At 34.5% G+C, this 23480-nt stretch overlaps 3 protein-coding genes across 3 annotated transcripts; 1 reads left to right on the forward strand and 2 right to left on the reverse strand.

Annotated features, from left to right (window-relative positions):
- Positions 1-2909: 2909 nt before the first annotated feature.
- LOC117681365 (toll-like receptor 13) lies at positions 2910-5935 on the reverse strand. The gene has a single exon (XM_034445530.2). The coding sequence runs from the start codon at positions 5796-5798 to the stop codon at positions 3675-3677; it is 2124 nt and encodes a 707-aa protein (XP_034301421.2). The 5' UTR covers positions 5799-5935; the 3' UTR covers positions 2910-3674.
- A 1627-nt stretch (positions 5936-7562) lies between these two features.
- LOC117681366 (heat shock protein 75 kDa, mitochondrial) lies at positions 7563-17855 on the forward strand. The gene is made up of 17 exons (XM_034445536.2): positions 7563-7697; positions 8024-8188; positions 8587-8669; positions 8986-9135; positions 9363-9434; positions 9618-9781; positions 10205-10314; positions 10443-10516; positions 10787-10949; positions 11311-11424; positions 11768-11837; positions 12180-12327; positions 12607-12734; positions 13055-13328; positions 13681-13826; positions 14366-14438; positions 17264-17855. The coding sequence occupies exons 1-17, from the start codon at positions 7574-7576 to the stop codon at positions 17363-17365; spliced, it is 2160 nt and encodes a 719-aa protein (XP_034301427.2). The 5' UTR covers positions 7563-7573; the 3' UTR covers positions 17366-17855.
- Positions 17856-18887: 1032 nt separating this feature from the next.
- On the reverse strand, positions 18888-23412 carry LOC105321566 (V-type proton ATPase 16 kDa proteolipid subunit c). Its single transcript, XM_011419904.4, has 3 exons — positions 23225-23412; positions 20092-20275; positions 18888-19930 (listed from the first exon to the last, which is right to left on the reverse strand). The coding sequence occupies exons 1-3, from the start codon at positions 23295-23297 to the stop codon at positions 19717-19719; spliced, it is 471 nt and encodes a 156-aa protein (XP_011418206.1). The 5' UTR covers positions 23298-23412; the 3' UTR covers positions 18888-19716.
- Between the last annotated feature and the right edge of the window lie 68 nt (positions 23413-23480).

Below are 23480 nucleotides of genomic sequence, written 5' to 3' on the forward strand. Positions count from 1 at the left end.
CAATGAACAGCTGATGAATAGCATCGTGTCAATTTCTTCCTTGTCAATTCTTCGTTTCCTGTGATTTAACTCGTTATCATTTGTCGTGAAGAAAAAGTTTAGTTTTTTGTTTGTTTTTTATTTTCATTTTTATGTGACTACTATATAATACAAAGGTGCAAATTGACTGCATTCATAATACACATAATCACGTAGTCTACTCTTACAACTATTCATGTTTAATTTTGAAAATTAGATTGATTTAATGATCGCCTACAATTCATACTTATTAGATTAACTTTATATCATACTCATATGTTTTGCAGACTGAAATTTTTTGAAGAGACGTTTATAGTCAACATTTTTCATCCTCGCTGTTAATACTTCGCCAGCCGATAGTTATGAACTGTAACTGTGATCATTCTATACTGACGATTTCCAGTCGTCTTTGTCCAGTGTTTGTTGTTTCAATTCTCTTCTAGTGAGATATTGCCATCAACACCCACTGCAGCGATGATTAAAAGTAAACAAATACTGTTTGTTGAATAAACATCGTATTGGCGGTCTCGTGTCGTGCACGCTACTGTGCCCAAAAATGGAAGCGAGATAACTCGAGTTGTTTCAACAAAAAATATGTCCCGTGAATAATCGCATTTTTTATTTTAGAATAGCCTTACTGAAAATCTGCAAAAATAAGCATAAAACCCTGATGATAAATTGCAGAAAGCATAACTTGGGGTTTAAAAAGTTCACCATAAACATTTTTAATGACTTACACTTGTTAATAATACAATAATATTAAAATTCTTTGAATATATATTCTCCAGTCTTAGTTTTTTTTAAGATTTAAGCAAAAATGTATAAAATTTGTGAACATAGCTCAGCTTGCAGCACATGCAAGAATAACAGTCGTCATTTTTGCCTTTTAGAACTGACGTCGACATTTGATGTTATAAAGAATTCAAATTCTGTTAAAGCAACAACTGCAGTAATTTGATTTTCAGTTCATCGTCCGTCATATTCTGAACATGTATATAAATCCCAACCCTTCTGACCTTCCTTGTTGCTTCTAGAAGGGTCCCAATCAAGTGCGCCCCATTAGTGATATTATTTGTTCAATTAAATAAAATTATAAGACAACTGTTGTTTTGTAATGCTTCAAATCGTAGTGACAGATTTGAAACGGGTTAATGCCCAAATACTTTCCAATTCGTACATATTAGGGAAAGCCTGGATTCGAGACGTGAAATCAAGCCTTAATCATCAAAGTGCCGAAAAAAAGTAATAGTGTACATTTGGTAAATATCAAACAAGTATAAAAAATGTATATACTTATATATATATATATATTTAAAGGGACTTGGATACGATTTTAAAACAAAATTTTTATTTCTTAAATATAAAATGGGTAGCTGCAGATCTGTTTGTCTATCCGAATTTTTTCAACCAGAGAGCTACAGATCTGCAGCTATAAAATGGGTTACTTGCACATTTTGAATGATTGACCAAAATTTGAATGTTAGAATTTAAGTTATAAGGGAAATACAGAGGTAAGAACTCATTGTTATGTATGCCAACATGGTGCATGATGTCAATAAACTGAAAATAGTTGCGGCAGTAGATAATTACATGATAATTATATTACATAATTACATTACATAATTACATGATAATTACATTACATACATACATGTGTACGAGTATTACATGACGTAGGCGCCTGATGTTAAAATATTTCGGTTCATAATATTATTAAAGTAGAGGGGATAATTTTATTATTAAACGAAATAGTTTTAACGTCAGGCGCCTGTGTTACATGTGATATTAACTAAGAAAGTGAAGCACTGAATAAGTAAAAAAAAAAAAATCAAAAATATATTCAATGAAAAAAAAGCCCGTATCGTTGAATTCGCCGATTTCCTCTTGAACATAATGAGCAGGAGACAGCTATTGGCTAGTGTGTCTGTTTCCGCAATACAGTAATTGCTTTCACATACCGAATCTTCACTATAATGTGCATGCAATACCCCCTCCAAACATGCCCGGAAGTACATGTACACTTTCAGTTCAAACATGGCTCGCTTCAAATTCATTTAAATCATAAAAAGGCATTTGACCCTGGGACCACAGAGCCTTTTTGTAATTTGTTAACGAAATGTATATTATAAGGAATATTCTACCACCTCCTCCCGAAACATGTTTTTTCTCTTTTCGGGAGAGGTTTTTTTTTTTTTTATATTACTACATCTATATATACATTAATGTAAGTTTTTTTTAATTTGAGGGGTTTGGATACGGTAGAAGCGAAACCAGGAAAACAATTTGTGAAACCTCGACTGTAATATATAAATAGTGCCTGTTTGGGAGGGTAACAGTTGAAATTGACACCCCGAGAAAACCATTGTCAACCGACGCGAAGCGGAGGTTGACAATGGTTTTCGAGGGGTGTCAATTTCAACTGTTATCCTCCCAAACAGGCACTATTTATTTTGTTATACTGAATGTCTTTTTTAAAAATTTTAAGAAAATTTTACTGTTTTTATATAGGAATAACGTGAATTCTACAGCGAACCGTACGCGCATAATTTTCGCGCATGTAACATTTTTTAATGTTACCCGTTGCCAAGTGCGTTGCTAACGCTGAGGGTAATAGTAAATATTATTAACTGCGTCTTAACCAATCAGATTTCAGTATTTAACATGAAAGTATAACAATATGTTATATACAGAATATGTTTAAAAAGATTCTTCACACACAAATAAAAGACACGACACGTTTTAAGGTCCTCTGCGTCCGTGTGTTCATTTTTGTACGTGTGTGTGTGTGTGTGTGTGTGTTGGGTGGGGGGAATCGGCTTGGCAAGTAATAAGCTAAACCTACCCCCCCCCCACCCCCACCCCAGACGACGATTTCTGAAAAAATAACAGGAAATGTTCAAGTGTTGTGTTTTTTTTCTGTTTTATAAAGTTCTATATATAATGACGTGTTTATACATATACATGTAGTTTGGTTAGAACGAAAATGGATACTCAAGAAATACTGAATACTCAACACGATACTTAACATTCACACCAAAACATGCGGTATAGGTCAATAACATTTTGACCTTAGAACAGTAGACGAGGAAGGAAAGAAAATGAAGTATCAGTTTCACACGCTCTTATGACTCATTTTTATCCTTTTTGGGAGGGGATGGGGGGGGGGGGGTAATAAAAGTGTGCTTTTGTTTTTAAAAATATCAACGATACTAAATATACTGTAATTGCCATTTGAACAACATTAAAAAAATTATTAAGACCGAGGGCTAGATATTCGTGGTCATTTTTTGATTACGTATCAAGAAGGTATTTAAATCCTAAATAAGATAACAGTTCATGGCCATACAATTATATCTAAATTTGCGGGTAGATCTAATGGGTAATTTGCTGACCATCCAGCTCACTCCTTCATAATTTCTTGAGACGTTCTAATGTTTGTGTGTATGTAAAGTGCATACACATGTAGTACAAAAAACGTTAATATCGGCAATATGCCCAGTTAAAATGTAGTTAAAATTCAAATAGAATACATAGCAAGTGCGGATCTAAAAAAAATTCCGGGGGGGGGGTCTAAGTGATAATTGTGTTTGCCGGGGGGGGGGGGGGGGGGGTCTTATCCCCCCATTAGATCTGCACATGCTTATGTACAAAACACATCACTGACAGCTTTCAGGTTTAACGGAAGCTACAAGTCTTTTCCAAAACAGTTCCTTTGCACTCTTCTTGTTTGACCACTCTAAGAAGTTTGTTGTTTTTAACAGAACATGGAGGGAGTTAGACATGTTTTGTGTTCTAATGTTTTCCAGAATTACTACTACAATGTCACTTCTGTCTTCCTCCACATTGCGAGCATGGACCATTGCCATCTCGAATTTACACCACCGATTCTGTATAAAGTTATTGGAGAGTAGAAGCAGCACTTTCCGACTGCTGTTAATCTTTTCCGTTATGTTATCAACTATCAGTTTCCCAACTTCAAAATCTCTATCGTGGAGACAGAGCCGGAGTTTCTCCTTCCTTTCCAAGCATGGAATCAGCTCCGATATTACCCAGACTCGGTCATCCGAATGATACGCAACGAATACGTCATAAATGAAATCGTCATCGCCGCCGGGTAGCGGTTCATAGCCGCGTTTCCTGGCTCGCATGAGATAGAAGAAATACTTGATGTGCCACCGGTAATGGTAGAACAGTCCCACCACTATCACAATCAGGACCACTCCAGCGGCCGTCGATATTGCGGCAATGACGTAGGGACTCAATGGATGACAGTACGAGTAGGACAGAGAAAAATCCGAGAAGAGTTTTGTCGCCCATTCACGTGGAGATTTACACTTGTATGCATAAGGCCAGTTTAACATGACCTTTGTATTGTTCCCGGTCCATTCTCGGAACCATACCATATCACACGTACACAGGTACGGGTTATAACCAAGCGACAGTTGTTTCAGGCCTCGCAGAAGTTCTGCTGGAAAGGAAGTCTGGTTGATGATGGCAATTTCGTTGTGATCGAGATAGAGGGTTTTAACTGATGCCACGTTTCGAAAAACTCCAAGCTTCCACTGGCTCAAATAACAGTGGTCAAGATGCAAGCTACCCAGAAAAGGCATTCTTGAAAATAAGTTCTCGGGGAGTGTCAGAACCAGCGTGCTCTGGAGAACCAGTTTGGTCAGATTGGTTAAGTGGTGCAGAAGCTCATAAAGCATCACCCCGTCGTATGTAGTCAGTCGAATTCTCGTCATGTCCAGCACATTGAGTCCGCGACAGTACCGAAAAATGTTTTTGTAGTCCGTTCTTGATTTGGAATCAAACATACTCATGTGGTTAGCAATGTAAAGCAGGCGCATTGATGAACTGTTGAAGCAGGTGGTTTCGAAAGTTATATCGAATGAGCGCAGATACTTTATGGAGAGGCGAACAAGTGAGGGGAGGTCGGAGAACGTGTTGTTAGGAACTTTGTGGAACAAATTCCCGTCTAAAGTGAGATTACGGAGTCGTGGAAGACAACTGCCGCAAAAATTATGTCTGTTTATCTGAGATATAAGGTTGTGACCTAAATCAAGAACTCGCAGCCTTGGGGCTAGTGGTTTCCTTGCATTGTCACAAAATCTTGGAACCGTAGTTAGTTTGTTCCAGCGAAGTCGAACAACTTCTAAATGTGTGCCTCCGAAGTCCACGTTTGTAATTGAATTGTTGTTAAGACCAAGGTTTCGAAGTCCTCGAATCTTTGAAAACACACTCCCAACTAAATTTGATATATTATTATAATTTAATGAAATTCCTTGTAGTGTAGAGACATTTTGCAAATACTCGAACATGTCCAATGGTAAGTCCGGAAGCGCCATCTGAATGAGGAATAACTTCTTCAGACTGCTGTGGCGAAGTCCATAAAAACTCTCCCTGAGTATGGAGACAGGAAACTGGTTCCCACTAAGGTCCAGGAAGGTCAACCGTGGAAAGACCTCGAAGGCGTCACTTGTTATGTTTTGGATGCCATTCCCACCAAGAACCAATTCTTTGAGCCGAGCAGACGTCACATTTCGGAAGGTCTCTTGACTGATCAGGGGTAAGAAATTTCCCGTGAACTTGAGAACTAGCGTGTCTTTTGGAATCGGCGGAATAAACGGTAAATGGTGGCCATGTTTTTCACAGGATACCTGTCGTTTTGAGCAATTACAGAACTGTTCCGGACATTGCGAGTTTTGGGCACTTGAAGAATTACATCTAACACACATGTACATGTATACTAAGAAAATCACAACCAATGTACACCACGGCATTTTTGTATACAGATTCACCAGACAGTTAAAAATTCCTTCTGACAATAATACACAGCGTTTAAAGATGAAAATTCACATTAACAGGAAGAAATATAATGCAAGATATGCGTGATCATGCATGACGTCTGATGTACATGTAGTATTTTACATCTATAGTGGTTTTTTTTTTAAAGTTTAACATATATATATATATATATATATATATATATATATATATATATATATATATATATATATATATATATATATATATATATATATATTACTACCCTTATATCAATATTATAATGACATGTGTTTGAATTTAATTTAATGCATATAAGGACAGTATTTACGGTAGAGAGAGGTACAGTGCGCTTAATTAGCATACAGTGGGGCCAATTATATTCCACACATTTACAACATAAATCATGGTCAAGTGTGGGACATACGGAAGAATGAAAAATACTGGTATGCTTTGAAATATATACAGAATTGACTAGAACTAAAGAAATTCGGAATTGGTTATGTTAATTCACCAAGTAAGGATCATGGGCATAAAGATTAAAAACAATAATATAGTCATGATTTTAACAAATAATGGTTGAAATGAGTGGAAAGATCGTCCAGTTCCACGTTACAAGCTTTGTCAACCGTATGTAAAATGATTTATATGAAATATATGTGTCACAAGGAGTAACATTATGTTCCACACCAGCTAAAAAATCACCCGGTATTTTCCGTCATCTTGACTCGACGGAAAAGGCCGAGTGATGTTCCGATTAGTACCACACATGTCATGAAAAAATATGTTGCATCAAAATAATTTTTGATAACGTATTCTTCGTGTTGAAAATTAATAAAACACCCTGTATACGTGTCCAAGTGGTAACGTAAGGGTCTGATTTTGTGGTCGCTTATTTGATCCAACCGAATTCTATTTATGTATAGGATATCGATATTCTTTTTATCTTGAGAGTAAAATAAGTGAAGACTCTTCAAATTCTTGGCGCATTTTTTCGCAGCTGCATGTGACAAAAAATGTTCAAAAACAATAGAAACAAATTTCCGCATGTGTATTTCCCGACGATTGTTTCCTGAATTTATCTTAAATTAGCAAAAGATGTCTGATTTTTCCGTTCTAGAATGGGAGAGGGCAATACTAGTATATCACTTATAACTCTAAAAAATGAATAACGAGTTCTCAAGGAAAAAAAAGGTATTTATTATCGAGGAAGTGTTAGTTGCACATAGTACATTGTACAACTACACATGCTTCCTGTAAATGGATCTAAGTATAATAGAAGATTTCAAGCGTAAAGTTTGGGAAAAAATTAATATCTACAGTATTACCATGACAAACTCTTCGACAAAATTATTTTGTACAGTTATGAACTATTATCTAAAGCTTTCAAATGTTTCATCTATTGTTAGCGAAGTTCAGTAATACCATTTCTAAGTAGTATAAAAACAGAATAACAGATCAGTGGTTACAACCCCCCCCCCCCAATTTTTATTTTTTTTTTACATTTGACGTTTTGAAAGGACAGGAAAAGACTGACTATGTGCAAACAGTTTTGCCCTCGAGAAAGGTAAACCAGTCTATACCAAAACGTGACCTTTTTTGGTTTTCTTTCTTTCTTTCTTTCTTTCTTTCTTTTTTTTTTTACTGAATTTAAAACTATATTCAGTGGTATTGTATTAATCAAATTGAATGTGCGTCAATAAAAAATATGGAAATCCGGAAAAAATCGTATTTGGTTTTAATATTAGATTTATCTCAAGGTCGCTGAAAAATGGCTGCCTCCAGTTACACATGTGTGCTGTCAAGCCGAAGATCCTTTTTGTCAATTTTGAGGTCATATTCAAGATACAGCACAACAGCATTTATTGACAAGAATCAACATACAAAGACCCCAGGTATGCTCTGATTTTTTTCATATCTAATTTTTATCAACTTTCTTGTGTAATAGTTTCACCATAAAAAATTAGAAGTCACATTTGACAAATGATTTGTATTTTTTTTTTCCATACCTTTCCTGATATACTTCTTGCATGACCCCTCACAATTCATTTATTATTTTTATATCATAGCTTTGTTACACGTTTTTATTTTATTCGTTTAATTGTAAGCATGGGTGAAACTTTTGCAAGAAAATTTCAAATTATTCAAATGTATTTTCAAATTAAATCAAGAATTACATATTTATTTTTAATTGTTGATATGGAGAATTTATTAATTTTAGGTTTTGTTCCTGTTTACCATTCCCGAAGAAAACCATTATTGCAGCGCTCATTTAGTACCACCTCTTACTACTGCAGCTCTGACAATGAAAATATTGTCAACGCTGAACCTACTGAACAAGAGGAAGATTACCACAGCATCATAAAAGACACTGAAAGGTCAAAAGGTGAGTTAAGGTGCAACTTTTATTGAATATAACCTGTCATAGAGCTTGTGGTTGTTTCTCCTTGAAATGCATATGCTTTAATAACCACGCATTGCATGTGTGTCTTCTTGCCCAATACTTGTTTTTTTTTTAAAGATACACATATTCTTATCAAAATGTGTGACTTTGTGTGAATATAAGTAAAAATCTAGATCATGTTTTTTTTAATTTTGAGGGAAATTATTTTTTAATTTTTGATAATATATAATTTGCAATTCTCTCATCTGAGATTGAGATTACAGTTCAACACAGTGAGGTCTGTCAAATAGAACTCATTATAACTGGTCTTGGTATAATTACGGAAGCGATAGACTGCTACATGTACTTAAACTTGGATTTCAATTATGTATTTTTTCCAGGGCCATCGGATCATCATGAATTTCAAGCAGAGACAAGAAAGTTACTGGATATTGTTGCCAGATCACTTTACTCAGAAAAAGAGGTAAATCCTATGATAACTTGCATGCTCCTTATTTACTAGAGAAAATGCTAGATGGTATGAATGTATATAAAATAACATAGTCTCTGATCATATGATGTATCCTATCAAAGCACTAGTTAAACATTTCAAACTATTTCAACTGGCAAACGCTATAGGAAAACAAAATTGGAATTGACCATGTAGGATTCACATTAGAATTGATTCCCTATTGAGGAGGATTTATGCAAGTGATCATTGTACTGTGTACTGTATTGGTGGGATTTACTGAGATTAATGATAACACATAATTCTCTAATAACCTTTTCTTTAACTCCAGGTGTTTATCAGGGAGTTGATCTCTAATGCCAGCGATGCTCTGGAGAAGCTACGATATCAACAGATGACAGACTCCGAAATCCGAGACTCGGATGTTCCCCTGGAGATCCACATCGGAGTGGATGAAGACAAAAAGACATTTACAATACAAGTACTTAATACATGTTTATTTTTAACTGATTGTTTATTATTAGTGGATATTAATTAATTTGTAGTTAAGGGAAAACACATTATATCTTGTATTTACATTTATTATACGCATGTACATTTGAATAGCATTTCTGTCAGTTACTTGGTCAGGGTTTCATGAATGCTTTTAGTATTTATGTTGAAGAAACAAACTTTGAATAAAGTTATTAAATGATCTTTACGTTATAGGATACTGGCATCGGTATGACCAAGGAAGAAATGATTGAAAACCTTGGAACAATTGCCAAATCAGGATCTAAGGTATTAAGGATGGATTTCATTGATTTTTTTTTTAATTTTTCTGCAAATCACTTTAAGCAGGAACATCATTTATCCTTCAGGAATAACATATCTTCCAACAGGGAGAACTAACCACTCATATAAAGGATGCCAAAATACTGAAGACACATTTATTGTGTCGTTAATAATCACCTTTTGCTGTAGGAATTCCTGGAAACCATTTCCAAGAAGCCCGGAGATATTGGCAGCAGCATCATTGGTCAGTTTGGAGTGGGCTTCTACTCGTCGTTCATGGTGGCGGAGAAGGTGGAGGTGTACTCACAGTCCAACAAGCCAGGCTGTCAGGCCTTCTGCTGGACCTCTGATGGGTAAGGACACTTATCATGGGGGAACAAAGTTTTTGATGTGGACTTTAAGATTTCAATTTCAAGATCGTGTACACTGGTTTTCTTCCATGTAGACATTATTTTTAACAGATAAAGTTTTATTTTCTATTTGATTGCAAACTTTATTATGATAGAAGATGATGAATAAACTGAGATATATACTACTTGTTTGGTTTGTGTTAAATTATGTTACATGTAGATGAGTCTCCTAGACTTTATTTAATTGATGTTTTTCCAAATAGCTCTCTGCGCAATGATTTTTACTAAAGGTCATAGACTTATTCAAGCTATTATATGTGAATGAGTTTGTAGTTCATTTTGATAGGTGGCACTATGTCTAAATGTACAGATTTTCAGTTCAGAGAGAACCAGTAGTGCTGTATAATCGTTGTGTCCTCTTTACAGCACTGGGAGCTACGACATAGCTGAAGCTGAGGGGGTGCAGAGAGGAACCAAAATAGTTCTTCATCTGAAGGGCGACAGCTACAACTACGCCAAAGAGGATCGGATCAAAGGTCTGAATGTTAATCAACATTAACATATCCATGTAGCAAAAATAAATGAACAGAACTTCTTATCAGTTAATGATCTTAATTTTTTTTTATTCATGTTCTTGTGTATTAATGTCATGGTTACTTTGCAGAGGTTATCAAGAAATACAGCAACTTTGTTGGAGTTCCTATTTACCTGAATGGAAAACGAGCAAACATTGTGCAGGTAATACACTAGTTACAAGTAGATGCACAGTATCATACTAACATTTTGGATTTCGTTGTCAAGATTGGCTGCTTTTTTCATAGATAAAAATATTCTACAAAAATTAAAGCTCAAACATTTCCAAATCGCTATATAGCTTATTTTGAATTGAAAATTTGCCAAAATCACATTTACTGCAGCCAGTGAAATACACATACTAATGCATGTAATGCTTATGTTAGGAATAAAAAGAGCAAATATTATTTTATATGTGTGGTGTTTTTTATGCAGCCCCTATGGATGATGGATCCAAAAAGTATTACAGATGACATGCATGAGGAGTTTTATCGCTTTATCGGAAATGTGTATGACAAACCTCGCTACGTGCTTCAGTACAAGATTGATGCACCCCTGAACATTCGAGCTTTGTTCTACGTACCTGAGTATAAACCAAGTATGTGATTGCTTTGAGCGTCAACTAAAAATCTTTGTGATTGATGTTTTTAAATAAAATTGTTTAACATCAAATCAAATTGAATTATCAATATGGTTAGTGAAAAATTTTGATAGCATTAAAAGAAAATTAAGATCATCTTAATAGGGGTATAGATTTATATATAAAATTGTTTAATATCAAATCAAATTGTATTATCAATATGGTCAGTCAAAAATTTTGATTGCTTTAAAAAGGAAAATTTTATAGATTGTCTTGGTACAAAAAGATTTAAATATTTGAACGTTAGATCAGGAATAACGATATTTCTATTATTTTGTCATGATTTCTTTATTTTCAATTTGTTATTCTGCTTTTACAGCTATGTTTGACATGAGTCGGGAGACAGACGTGAGCGTGAATCTGTACAGTAGGAAAGTGATGATCATGCCCAAGGCCAACTACATCCTTCCTAGGTGGCTTCGGTTTATGAAGGGTAAGAGTTTGTCTAATTATGATTGCAAGTAGTTGTCATTATGGACTAAACTGTAGATTCATAATTAAACTCGAGGAATTAATATCCACCTAAAATTCTGAGAACCAACTGTCATGAATTTTAAAATCTCATTTCAAATTTTCTCAGTGTTGAGAACTATAAGAGATTCGGATAAAAGTTCCACAATCGGGATTTTATATTCTCACGATTTGATACAAAACGACAGGATCGCGGAATTAAGAACTGGCGTAAAATAAGGAATTTACAGTATCATCTGTGCATGATTAGAAGAATTGTGTGATGAGTTCTGTCTGTGAGATTATGAATTTCTGTTTTCCAACAGGTGTCGTTGACAGTGAAGATATTCCCCTGAATCTGAGTAGAGAACTTCTACAAGACAGTGCTTTAATCAGGTATCAATAAGATTTCATTCTTTGTTTTGTATTTTACGTTTACATACAAACTACCAGTGCTTTCAATATGACATGTTAACGAGTCACTGAGCTAGAATACGGTACAGTATTTATGAAGAATTGTTCTATGATTTGGATATTGAGAATTGATAATTTTTTCTATTTTTTTTTTCAGTCTGTAAAAAAAAATTACATTTTTTTTTGTTTTCGTGATACATGTTCATGTAGCATTATGTGGCTTTACATATTTACATTGTGTGAAATTAAAAAAACAATCTTGATTTTAGTAATTTTGCTATCTTTGATAACTTTGTACTGTTAATGTTGTTCCATGTTTCCCAGGAAGTTGAATGATGTGCTGACTACCAGGATTATCAAGTTTTTCATGGACCAGAGTAAGAAGGACCCTCAGACCTACCTACAGTTCTACGAGGACTACGGACTGTTCTTTAGAGAGGGCATTGTGACTACACACGATCAGGATCTAAGGGTGAGCTCAATAGATACATTTGAGGTGTGAAAGTTCAAAAGTATATTAATCATGGGGATTAACATCTATAGAAGTAAAACATATATGTAGACCATGCTCTCAAATCATTACAATGAATGATGATAATTTTCTTGTTCAGCTCTGTATAATATCAAGACAGGCAAATGTTAATCTGTAATGTAGAATTAAGGCTGTCTATAGAGAATTTGAATATTGAAGTTATTTTCTTTTTACCAGTTCTTGTGTTGTTATGTAGAAAATTGGAAAATGTGTTTGTAGGAAAGAATAGCTAAACTGTTGAGATTTGAGTCATCTAAGACTGCCCCTGGAGAGTTGATTGGCCTGGATGAGTATGCAGACAGAATGAAGGCCGGAGCAAGGGATATTTTCTACCTGTCTGCTCCAAAGTAAGTACAGATTACTATTGAGAGTACAAACTAAGCCAGATACATTCTGTAAAAGATTCCTAAAGTTTGTCTGGTTTTAATCAAAAGTATGCTCTTTACAAATTTCCTTGTATTTTTTAGATAAATTTGTTTTTTATTTGAGAGGTTAAACTCTTGAACAGGAAGCATTGCAACAGAAGTTTTTGTTATTTTATGTAGCCATTTATACCGGGTAATAAGCACTTTACCATCCTGATGTACAAAATCAGTACATATAACTTATGAGTGCTTGATTTACCGCTGTCTGTACTTGTTGTACATGTACATTTATATTTGATCAGTCGGCAGCTGGCAGAGAGGTCCCCGTACTTAGAGGCCCTACAGAAGGAGGACAAGGAGGTGTTGTTCCTATACGAGCCTTATGACGAACTAGTCCTGATGAACCTGGGCCAGTTCTATAAGAAGAATCTCAAGTCCATTGAGAATGAGATCACCAGCGTGGACAAGGACGGGGAGATAGAAGAGGGCGAGCCGGGCAGCCTCTCGAGGAACGAGGCCAAGGACTTGATGGACTGGATCTCCAATGTCCTCATGAACAAAGTCAGCAAGGTCAAGGTCAGTCAATGTTTTTATCATTAAATGCATCATGGGTAAAATTATATTCAGCTGTTGTTGTTGTATTTATAGATTTACAAACAGCTATTTTAAAATATTTATTGGTATTTAACACTACCAATAAAGTATCATAATGATTGTACAGTATTTTGTTATCTTCTTCTGTTAATATTGATGTGTACCAGATAAATCTATACAAAACATTGAAATAATGTTGTGCTTTTTAAATGTGACTACAGCTTTCAGATGAACTGTACCTGAAATGATGGATCAGTTTGTGGTCCTCTATAGGCTAGAGTTTGAAATATAGACATGCAGATACAACTATACACCCTGTAATTGTATGAACTAGGTAACAAAGAGGCTGTCCTCCCATCCCTGTGTGATTACGGTGGCTGAGATGGCGTCAGCCAGACATTTTCTGAGGACCACGCTGGCAGGGAAAAGTCAGGAGGAGAGATACAGGCTGCTGCAACCCACACTAGAAATTAACCCAAGGTAATCAACCCACACTAGAAATTAACCCAGTGTAATCAACCCACACTAGAAATTAACCCAAGGTAATCAAAAGAGATGAATGAAGATTTTTACTATTAGATGGTAATTTATAACCCTATGCAAAGAAATAAAACCATGGAGATGAACTGAACTGAACTTTATTTAACCATGGAGATCAAAAGTATTAACTCAAATTATAAATCCTCACACTAGAAATAAATCCAAAGTACCAGTAATTCAAGGACACACTTAATTTTAACAATCCCTTGTTATAACTGTATTGCTTCACTGTGACTGCTTCCAAATCTTGAAAATTTAATTTCAAGAAACATTTTTAATCATTTTAGCTATTCTTTTATTAAAAAAGACCTTGACTAAATCTAGTATTGTACTACAATTTTTACCTTTTGAGTTTATTTTTCATAAGAAGCCAAAGATTGGTATTATGTGCACTATCATGGCTATTTTGTTCTAGAGGACAATTGACAAAAAGGAAATTAAATACATAGTATTAATGGATATTCTGTTCTTTTTTGCAGTCATCCTTTAATAAAGAAACTAAATTCCCTGCAAACCAACAATCCAGATCTGGGAAGATTGGTGTTGGAACAGGTAAGCGAGGGTTATCTTTCCTGATTTCTGTACTAACCCACCAAGGCAAGCTGATTCAATGTGTAAACTTTTCCACCATACTGGTGTCATTTTCATTTTGTTTCTGAGGAAATTATATAAAATTCTTAAGGGGACTTGGACACGATTTGACTTAAAATTTTATTTTTCCATTTTCAAGGTTTATACTGATAAATATAGAAGTTTAAAATGCTATGACAAAATTTGAAAGTCAAATATCAAATTATAAGCAAGATACAGTGTTCATAATTCTTTGTTTTGTAAACAAAGCTCAAATATTGTCATTTTTTACATATGTGTTGTATTGGTGTAAGTTTCAATCAAATGTTTCTTTCTTTTGTTGATAATAGAATTTATAAAGATATTGAATTACGGTAGTTTAAATTGTTTTTCACATGTCATTTTGTCTAAGTAATGGTAATTCTCTACATTACATATTTTGTAAACAACTATAAGACTCGGGCTTTGTTTACATAACAACCAATTCTTACCTCTGTATCTCGTTTGTAACTTGACTTTAACGTCCAATATTTTAGTCAATCATTTAAAATGCACCAGTAAACCATTTTATACATCAAAAATAAGAATAAAATTTTTGATCTAAAATCGTGTCCAAGTCCCTTTAATGGATGAAACATCCTGTTCTCAATGCTGGGTTCTAACTCTTTTTAATGTTTTGCAGTCATATAATACAGGTGTATTAGGTTGAGAGATACCCATTGATGGCTTGACTACCGTAGTCTATTGAACTATAATGACCAGGTCATGTGTCATCATAAAGCATTAGCATTGTCTGTACACAGGACATGAAATCTTCAGATCAGTGATCTACATGTAATTCATGAACAAAAGTATTTTGATATAAAATATGCATATATTGTATATGAATCTACTTTATTTTGAATATTACTGAATTTGCTCATTAATTAGATTTAACTCTTTGTATGGAGTACAGTATAAATAAAGGAGCTTATGACTCAGTGGTCACAGGTGGTGGGCCGGTATCCAAAAGGTCACATGTTGGAGACCGGCTGTGGTCACTTGATATTGTGTGCTGTGATTAGCTTAGACAAGACACTTTATCTGTATTGTCTAAGTTTACAAAGGTGAAGTGGGTACATGCTTATGCTGGAGGTTTACCTGCAATAGGCTGGAGACCCATCCGGGGGGGGGGGGGGGGGGGGGGGGGGGTAGATGACTTTCATCCACCTAACACCTTGAAAACCTGCGATGAGCACCATTCCTTTTAACCGTGGAGATCCAGTTTGTTAATGGAGTATACCTAATACTGGGTAACTTTTGTCCTGTTTTATTTTGCCCTTATACTCTGCAAATCGTTTCTTCTTGTCTATAATTTGCCCAGACACAGTTGTGCTCATTAAGGTACCTCACTACACCTCATTAAGGTACCTCACTACACCCATACTTATACTTTTTAAGACACAACATCACAAGATGGCGATTTAAATATTTTGTTAAACTGTTTATATCGTTCGATTCGGTTGTATATCGTCGTAGCTCAGTGGTTAAAGCATTGGGCTTATGAACCGCAGATCATGAGTTCGAATCCGCCTGGAGCTTTTGTTCTTGTTTACTGAATTAAAAGTTTTCGAAAATGTAATTTATCCAAAATTGCACATTTTTTGCCTATTTGACTTAAATACTTCTTATCCATTATGATATTTATCATAATCAAGTAATTTTCTGCTGATTTGAGAAAGTATTTCAAGGTGTAGTGAGCCACCTTAAAGAGAGGTAATCTGAGACATTAGAACTCGCCCAGTCTTAAATTTGTCAGCTGTCATTGGGGTCCAAAGGAGCTAAAATGAAAAGGGAATATTTCACTGTATACAGTAGATCCATGGTACACTCATTGAAGTTATCTTTTACCATAATTGACAAATTTCCTTATAAAACCTTGAAAAATAGATATTAAATTACAGGTAGTCTACTTGTAACTCAAATTTTCTCAATAATTTAAATTTGACATTTTAAATGATGCCAAACATACCTGTAGAATAAATCTCGAACAAGCTTATTAACTAAGATCAAAAACAAGGATGAAAAAAAATACACCCCTCCCCCCTGAAATGATTTGAACTATCAATACTTTATCCCATGTAATGGTTATTGAAATCATACAATTTAAGAATGTTTACTAGAGGGAGTGGAGGGACTCTGAGGGAGAATCTGGGAGATCCTTATTTTCAGAGGTGGGAGTTGTCCAAAGATAAGCTTGACATTTAAATGTCATATGTATAAATTTTGGAACAATATTCCATTTACCATTTATCCATCTTGATAGAAATTATTTTTTTATCAGTTGAAATCTTTTTTTTTTTTAACCTTTTTATCCTACTCTGAGCTAGGCTCAATTCATAGTAATGCAGATTATTATCAGACTTATTTGCATGATAACTAGTTCGAGTCGGTCGTACCTAGTTGATGAGAGATTCACTGTTTATAGGTACCCAGATATGTAGCGATCTTTATCTAGAAGTCAACATTTTCAACCTTTATCTCTCTTAAATGTAGGCCACACTCCACTCCACCCCAAAAAAGGACTTGCTCTCACACATTAGGACAAAAGGACAACTAAGTTATGACCTGCAAAAACTTGTGGGTTGATTGAATATCATGAAAAAATAATTTTTGAAATACATGTGTACTTGTAAAATGGAGTAGATGATATGGGTTTGGTACCATAATAAGTTTGTGTATTTGCCACAATTATACTGATATGATTTATAAACTGGGTCAATAAGATAATATGAGGATTTATTGACAGATTTTCTATTGTTTTTCAGCTGTATGACAATGCGATGATACACGCTGGTCTAGTGGACGACCCTCGAACCATGGTAGATCGACTCAACGAACTTCTTGAGAAAGCTTTGGACAAACACTGATATACCGTATACATGTATGCATCATCCAAATGAACTCATCATCTCAAAGACAATAGGCAGATGCAATTTACGAAATGATGTTCCTGAAACTTCTGCTTTAATCTTTTAGAGGTCATTTCTTGCCTGACCAAGGGCTTATTTTACCTAACAATTCAGATGTTTTAACTGGAGAGAGGTTGATAATACGGCATGCACATTTGTATGTGTATCAGTTTATAGCATATGTTGTAGTACTAAATTTACAGAGTGCATTACATGTATGTGGTAACAAACTTGTCTGTGATTTTTGAAATAAAATATACGTGTATACGTAAAAGCAGTGGCGTGATGGTTCATGAAGGAGGTAAATTTACAGGACAGGCATTAAACAGACAAATTGTTTTGTTGCTAGATACACCATTACCAAATAATCCAAGGGAAAAGTCTCTGCATGGAGATAAACCCATGATCTAGACACTGGATAGAGAAAGCTTTGATAAAACTTTGTAGGGATGTGATATGGTTGAAAAATTATGTACGTTTACCATTTGCATGTGTTTTGTTAATTAATATTTCAACAAATAATAATTAATAACCATAGAATTAGCTAATTAAAGGTTGCATTTCACAAAGGAAATTACAACTTTTGACCAAAGTAAAAATTGCTCATTTTTCATAAAAAAAAAAAGGGTTCACTAACCTGGTAATCATACACATGTATGTTGAAAAAGTTCAGAATAAAATTTTTTACCTCTACTTTGGACTAAGGAACATTCCATCATCACTGCTCTGATTTTTGATGGAAAAATATTCAGATTGTACAGTTTAACCAATAACAAGCACAATTGAACAAAAGCAAAGTTGCTAGATACGTGAATGACCAAGACTGGCATATTTTGTCAATATCTGAATTGTATTAACTGATTCCATGTGTGCCTTTGTATCTTAAATTTACAAGCACTTCATTTTTTTACCATTTCCTCATATAAACAAGGATATTGACAAGCAGTTTGAGTGCCTACTGCAAATGCTCTCAGAGTAGGCTGACTACCTAGTTAAGATGGGATAGCATCCTCCCAAGATAGGATGCATGGACACAGATTGTGATGCGGAGATCTCTTGTTGGTATAAATATAGCTCTGAATGATGATACATGTCCTCATGTGATGTAAACATTGCAAAACAAACCAAGGATTTCCCAAAATAAGGAAACTACATTTATATCCTATTAAACTCAAAATTTGCAACTAACTTGGTGTAATCACTGCAATATTTTTTCCTCAATCCTTTTCTTGCCATTTGGTGTGAATATTCCACCCAGCATAGACAGTGTCTCTCACTTCAATTTTTCAAATTCATATAAAATTACTTAGCTTGTTGCATGAACATTTTAATAAAAGTCAATGCTAGTCACTCCCATTCCTGCAGCAGTTTAAATAACACAACATTCAGCATCTGACATGAAAATTATCGTTTTTCCCAAAGCAATTTCCTCATGGAAATCAAGTTAACGATGCAGTCAAGACAAATACAATACATGGAACTTGTTTGTTAATTTTATTGCCACTTGGCGTGGTGGAAATCATAAAATTATGACCTAATACAGATTCACTGCTAGATCTAGCTCCATAGTGATTTCATCTATCTAAATAAGGTTTCCTTTTGAGAGATTACATTACATTAACTCTACATATATAGATGTCTTTCTTTTAATAATAATTAGGCAACAATGGAATTGAAGTTAAAACTAGGCCAAGACATATTAAATGTGTCAAAAGCATGAACAAGGTAATATCTAATGACAAAAATTTTTCAGAATTGCCAGTTTCCAAATACATTATTTTTTTTTTTTAAGACTAGACAGAAAAAACAACAACAGACAATATATTAAATACCTTTAGTTAATATTTATACATACTTCCACAGTCCATGTATGTTCACATGTACCTTATATAATAATAAAGAGTATTGTATGAGAAAGATACCAGAGAATATGGTGGGTAATTTCAAGGTCAGGATAGAGATGGAAATTGAACTTTTTAACAATTTTTATAGAAGATACATGTAAACTTTGAGAATACCCCGTGTTTAACTATAACACAAATCACAGAAATGATGCACAAGATCTAGAAGTGACTGGCCCACTATAGGAATGATTATAACACAGCACTTACAACACAGTTCTACAAACACTACCATATCCAGACCTTATACAATGTCAAATGACATGAATTAGTTTTACACGGGCTTACTTTCAATGTACAGGATTTATTGAGATATTTTGATCGTCCCCTCTCTTACAAACACAATATAACAATAGACCAGCATTTCTGACAATTTTGTACAAGTTCAGTAGTCATGGTGAGAATGAATTAACTCTCGTTTCTTGTAGCCAAAATTAGAGCGACGATAAATCCGTATAATCCCAATACTTCAGCGAAAATGAGAATCAGAATCATTCCAACAAACAGTCGAGGTTGCTGTGCCGTTCCGCGTACTCCTGCATCTCCCACGATTCCGATGGCGAATCCGGCGGCCAAACCACTGAGACCAACACTGAGACCAGCTCCCAAGTGTGTGAAACTTCTACAAAATTATAGGTATCAAATAGAAGAGCTTCCTCATAACATGACTTGAAATACAATGCGTATATCACTGTACAAATTCATTAAGACTGTTGATCATTGTTAAATCCCAATTCACCAAAAAAATAAAATTTCAATGAATATTGGTTAAGAGCAACTTACTTGAATAGGGTGTAGTCTTTCCCGATACTGTTAGCTATGACAGCAGCTACGACTAATCCGTAAATAGCAAGAATACCAGCCATGACAACAGGAATGACGGATTTCATGATCAGCTCTGGCCTCATCACAGACATAGCTGCTATTCCAGTGCCGGATTTCGCTGTTCCATAGGCAGCTCCCAGGGCTGAAAAATGTAAACAAGTGAAACTGAAAGTACACTGTCACATATATTTTTTGTTTTTTCTTTATGTTGGGCATCATCCATTTTTAATGTTTTCATAAAATTTACAGGTTCAAGAATACAAAACATACATAAAAATTTGTCGACAATGATCCTACCCATAATATTTTTGTTACTACAATGAACCTAAGGTTTCTTGGATCAACTCCACAAAAAATCCATGAATACAACAGACAGTAAATAGTGTTGAGAATACAGAAGTACATGTAAAAATTGTGAGGCATGACCACTCTCGAATCTTTAAGGTGCTACAGTAAAATATCATTAATCAATATAATAAGTAACTGTATTACACTGAACATTGGGTAATAAATTGACCGTAAAATAGTGTCAATTTTCAAAATTACAGCTGTGTCAAATTTGAAATACAAATGAAATTGCATGTGACAAATTTGAACTTTCACAGATATTCCTAAAAACACCCAGCTATGATTTAATGAAGGACTCTTTTCAGTAGATCGGGATAAATATAGTTTTCAACATCCCAGTTATTATTTTATTTATAGTTCAAAGTTTTGATATGACAATAATGTTATTTTCCCTTCGGATTGCTTTACTCAGGTAGAAAACTTTACTCAGGTAGAAAACACTTATGCGTGTTTTGTGTTCCCAAGGTCAGGGTGAAGATGGGACATTTTATCAAAGCCACATCCTTCCTAAACAATTTACAAGGTAATATAGCATCTCCAGGTGAAATGATGTCAAGTTCCACTGCAGTTGAACAATTAATGTATAATTATAATTAATATATGGGAGCCCCAGGGCATTCTTACAAATATTTTGGAGGACAACAAAATAACCTTTAAAGTTTTTGTTAAAATAGGAGTCTAGAAAAAAATTAATAATCACATACACACACATGAATGAATGAAGACACCTGCCTCTAGTTTACCATGAGAGAATAAATATTGATGTCTCAGCTCATCTTGAGATGGTTGTAAAGCAGTCAACTATGCTCTAAGCTGTTTCAATCAATGAGATATTCAGTCCTACACATTCCTGTCCTGATCTCTCCATAACAAATGAAGGAATCAATAACTGTGCTCCCACACCATACAGACCGAGAGAGGAGGAAATCAATGCTATTCCAAACAAGAGACGGCCACAGAGGACTCCATACATTCCAGGAGTTATATATTTTAAGCAAGGTCTGTCAGAAATCTGAGTGAAACTTACACCTTTCATAATAAAACCAAATAAAAATTAATTTTAAAAAAATCCCAAAAACTTTTAATAAATATATGTTAAAAAAATTGTAATAAATTACTGCACTAGAAATAAGCCACTAAAATGCTGATAAATGTAAAATGCTAATCCTACTGGATACGACTTAACACCTAGTACATGTTGTTGTATCATGTACATAAAAAAAATAAGTGGATATCACTTAATGTGGCCTGTTAGTATTGCTCATGTAAGAGGATATCTTCATAATAGTCACATGACTAAGACTACATGTGATGTTTGCTTAGCTGGGTTACCACTATACCTGACCAACCTTTATCACATGATCATTATGCAAATCAGCTGATAGATATGTGTATTCTATATAAAGTCGATATCCTGTATCTGGAGACTTTTTTATTTATATGATACCTGTTGTTCTTTTTATGTCTCAACCAAACAATATATCAGGAACAGCCCTTATAAACTGACTAAGAACCGTCTATCCATGAGAGCTGAAAACTCGTTTGTTAACGTATAGAAGTAATGTGCTACAATTAATCATACACTTCACTAAACAATTGATAGGTCAAGGCACTTTAGGTTAACAGCATAAAAAGTCCATTCATTGCACTTATCACTATTGCAGTGTATCAAGGAAACTAAAATTTTCACACAAATTAAGATGGCCAAAAAACAATTTTTAATTGTGAACAATTCTGGGACATAACCGCTCCTATATTCACAGGGACCTGAATGAGCAGGCTTCAATTTCTACCAAAATTCCTTGGTAGTCTGGACTTGACTTTATAAACACAAGTATATGAAAGAGGGCAAACATTATCTCTTAAATGACTCTATCACTATATACACAAATCTGAAAATTCAGGCCGCCAGCATTCTTGATGTCACTTCAATGTCAATATAAAAGACTCAAAAGTATAGACAACTTTGGAATCCTTTAAGAAAGGAAAATTTTCCATTGCATTATGTCATTGCAAAAAGCAAACTGCAAAACATTTCGTGCACAAATATTAGAACATATATCCTATAACATATAATGGAAAGTGTTACGGATATCACTACTATGTCCAATATTGCATTTGCAACTTTTTGTCCATCAGATTGAATATCCTTAAACGAGTGGTTCACTTTACACAGCATACATTAAAACTTAAAACATTCTTTTTTTTAACAATAATTCCATCTCTGTATATTTCTGTCCAAGAGCTACTCTACTTGATGGTTACCAAATGCAAAGATGGTTAAATTTTTATAGACATACTGTTGAAACAGGATGCCTGTACATACTTCATAATTTTTAAGAGAGAGAGATGAGAGAGAGGGGGAGAGAGAAAGAAGAGTCTCCAGCTCTAAATAAGATAAATGAGACAACTGTCACTCATCCTCCTTACAGTTTTAATTAAATGTAAAACAGCATATAACTTTAATCAGTCTATGTACAGAGAATTCTTAAAATATTTTATCTGTAATAGTACACTATTCAACAATTGATTTGCTAAGCCTACTGATCACGAGATTAGAATATTTTTTCCAATTTATTTCGGAATACTTCATCGTAACTGTTTAATAGCAGTTAGATATCTTATATGATAAAACGTAAGATATTTCTCATATAACACCGATTTTCTACCCAATGTACCCAGCAAGACCGAGCAATAGTGGTGATCAATCGTCATCATTACTTAATTTTTATCATAATCTTACCACTGAAAGCTATAGCGGCTGTGGCGCCCATTGAGCCAAAGAATGGGGTATAGATCGGTTGGGTATTTGCCATTGTCCAAGTTAAAGAATTGTTCACAAAAAGGAATTAAAAGAAGATATCTTTCCCGACTGTTCTTCCTCAAAATTTGTTCACCGTGAATATGGCGTATGACATGTAATCATGTGATCGATGTGAAGAAATTTGTGAACCCGATTGTCATTGGCTAACAAAAATTTCTTCAGCCAATCAGAACGA

Source organism: Magallana gigas, chromosome 2, assembly GCF_963853765.1.
Source record: "Magallana gigas chromosome 2, xbMagGiga1.1, whole genome shotgun sequence".
NCBI classification, from domain to species: domain Eukaryota; kingdom Metazoa; phylum Mollusca; class Bivalvia; order Ostreida; family Ostreidae; genus Magallana; species Magallana gigas.

Bases quoted from the DNA above. Each gene is read 5' to 3' on its own strand.
- LOC117681366 (XM_034445536.2), top strand. From the start codon at position 7,574: ATGGCTGCCTCCAGTTACACATGTGTGCTGTCAAGCCGAAGATCCTTT. The intron at 9,782-10,204 runs GTAAGGACACTT...TCCTCTTTACAG, and splicing joins TTCTGCTGGACCTCTGATGG to CACTGGGAGCTACGACATAG. The intron at 13,827-14,365 runs GTAATCAACCCA...TCTTTTTTGCAG, and splicing joins ACACTAGAAATTAACCCAAG to TCATCCTTTAATAAAGAAAC.
- LOC117681365 (XM_034445530.2), bottom strand. From the start codon at position 5,798: ATGCCGTGGTGTACATTGGTTGTGATTTTCTTAGTATACATGTACATG.
- LOC105321566 (XM_011419904.4), bottom strand. From the start codon at position 23,297: ATGGCAAATACCCAACCGATCTATACCCCATTCTTTGGCTCAATGGGC. The intron at 20,276-23,224 runs GTAAGATTATGA...TACATTTTTCAG, and splicing joins AGCCGCTATAGCTTTCAGTG to CCCTGGGAGCTGCCTATGGA. The intron at 19,931-20,091 runs GTAAGTTGCTCT...ATAATTTTGTAG, and splicing joins AAAGACTACACCCTATTCAA to AAGTTTCACACACTTGGGAG.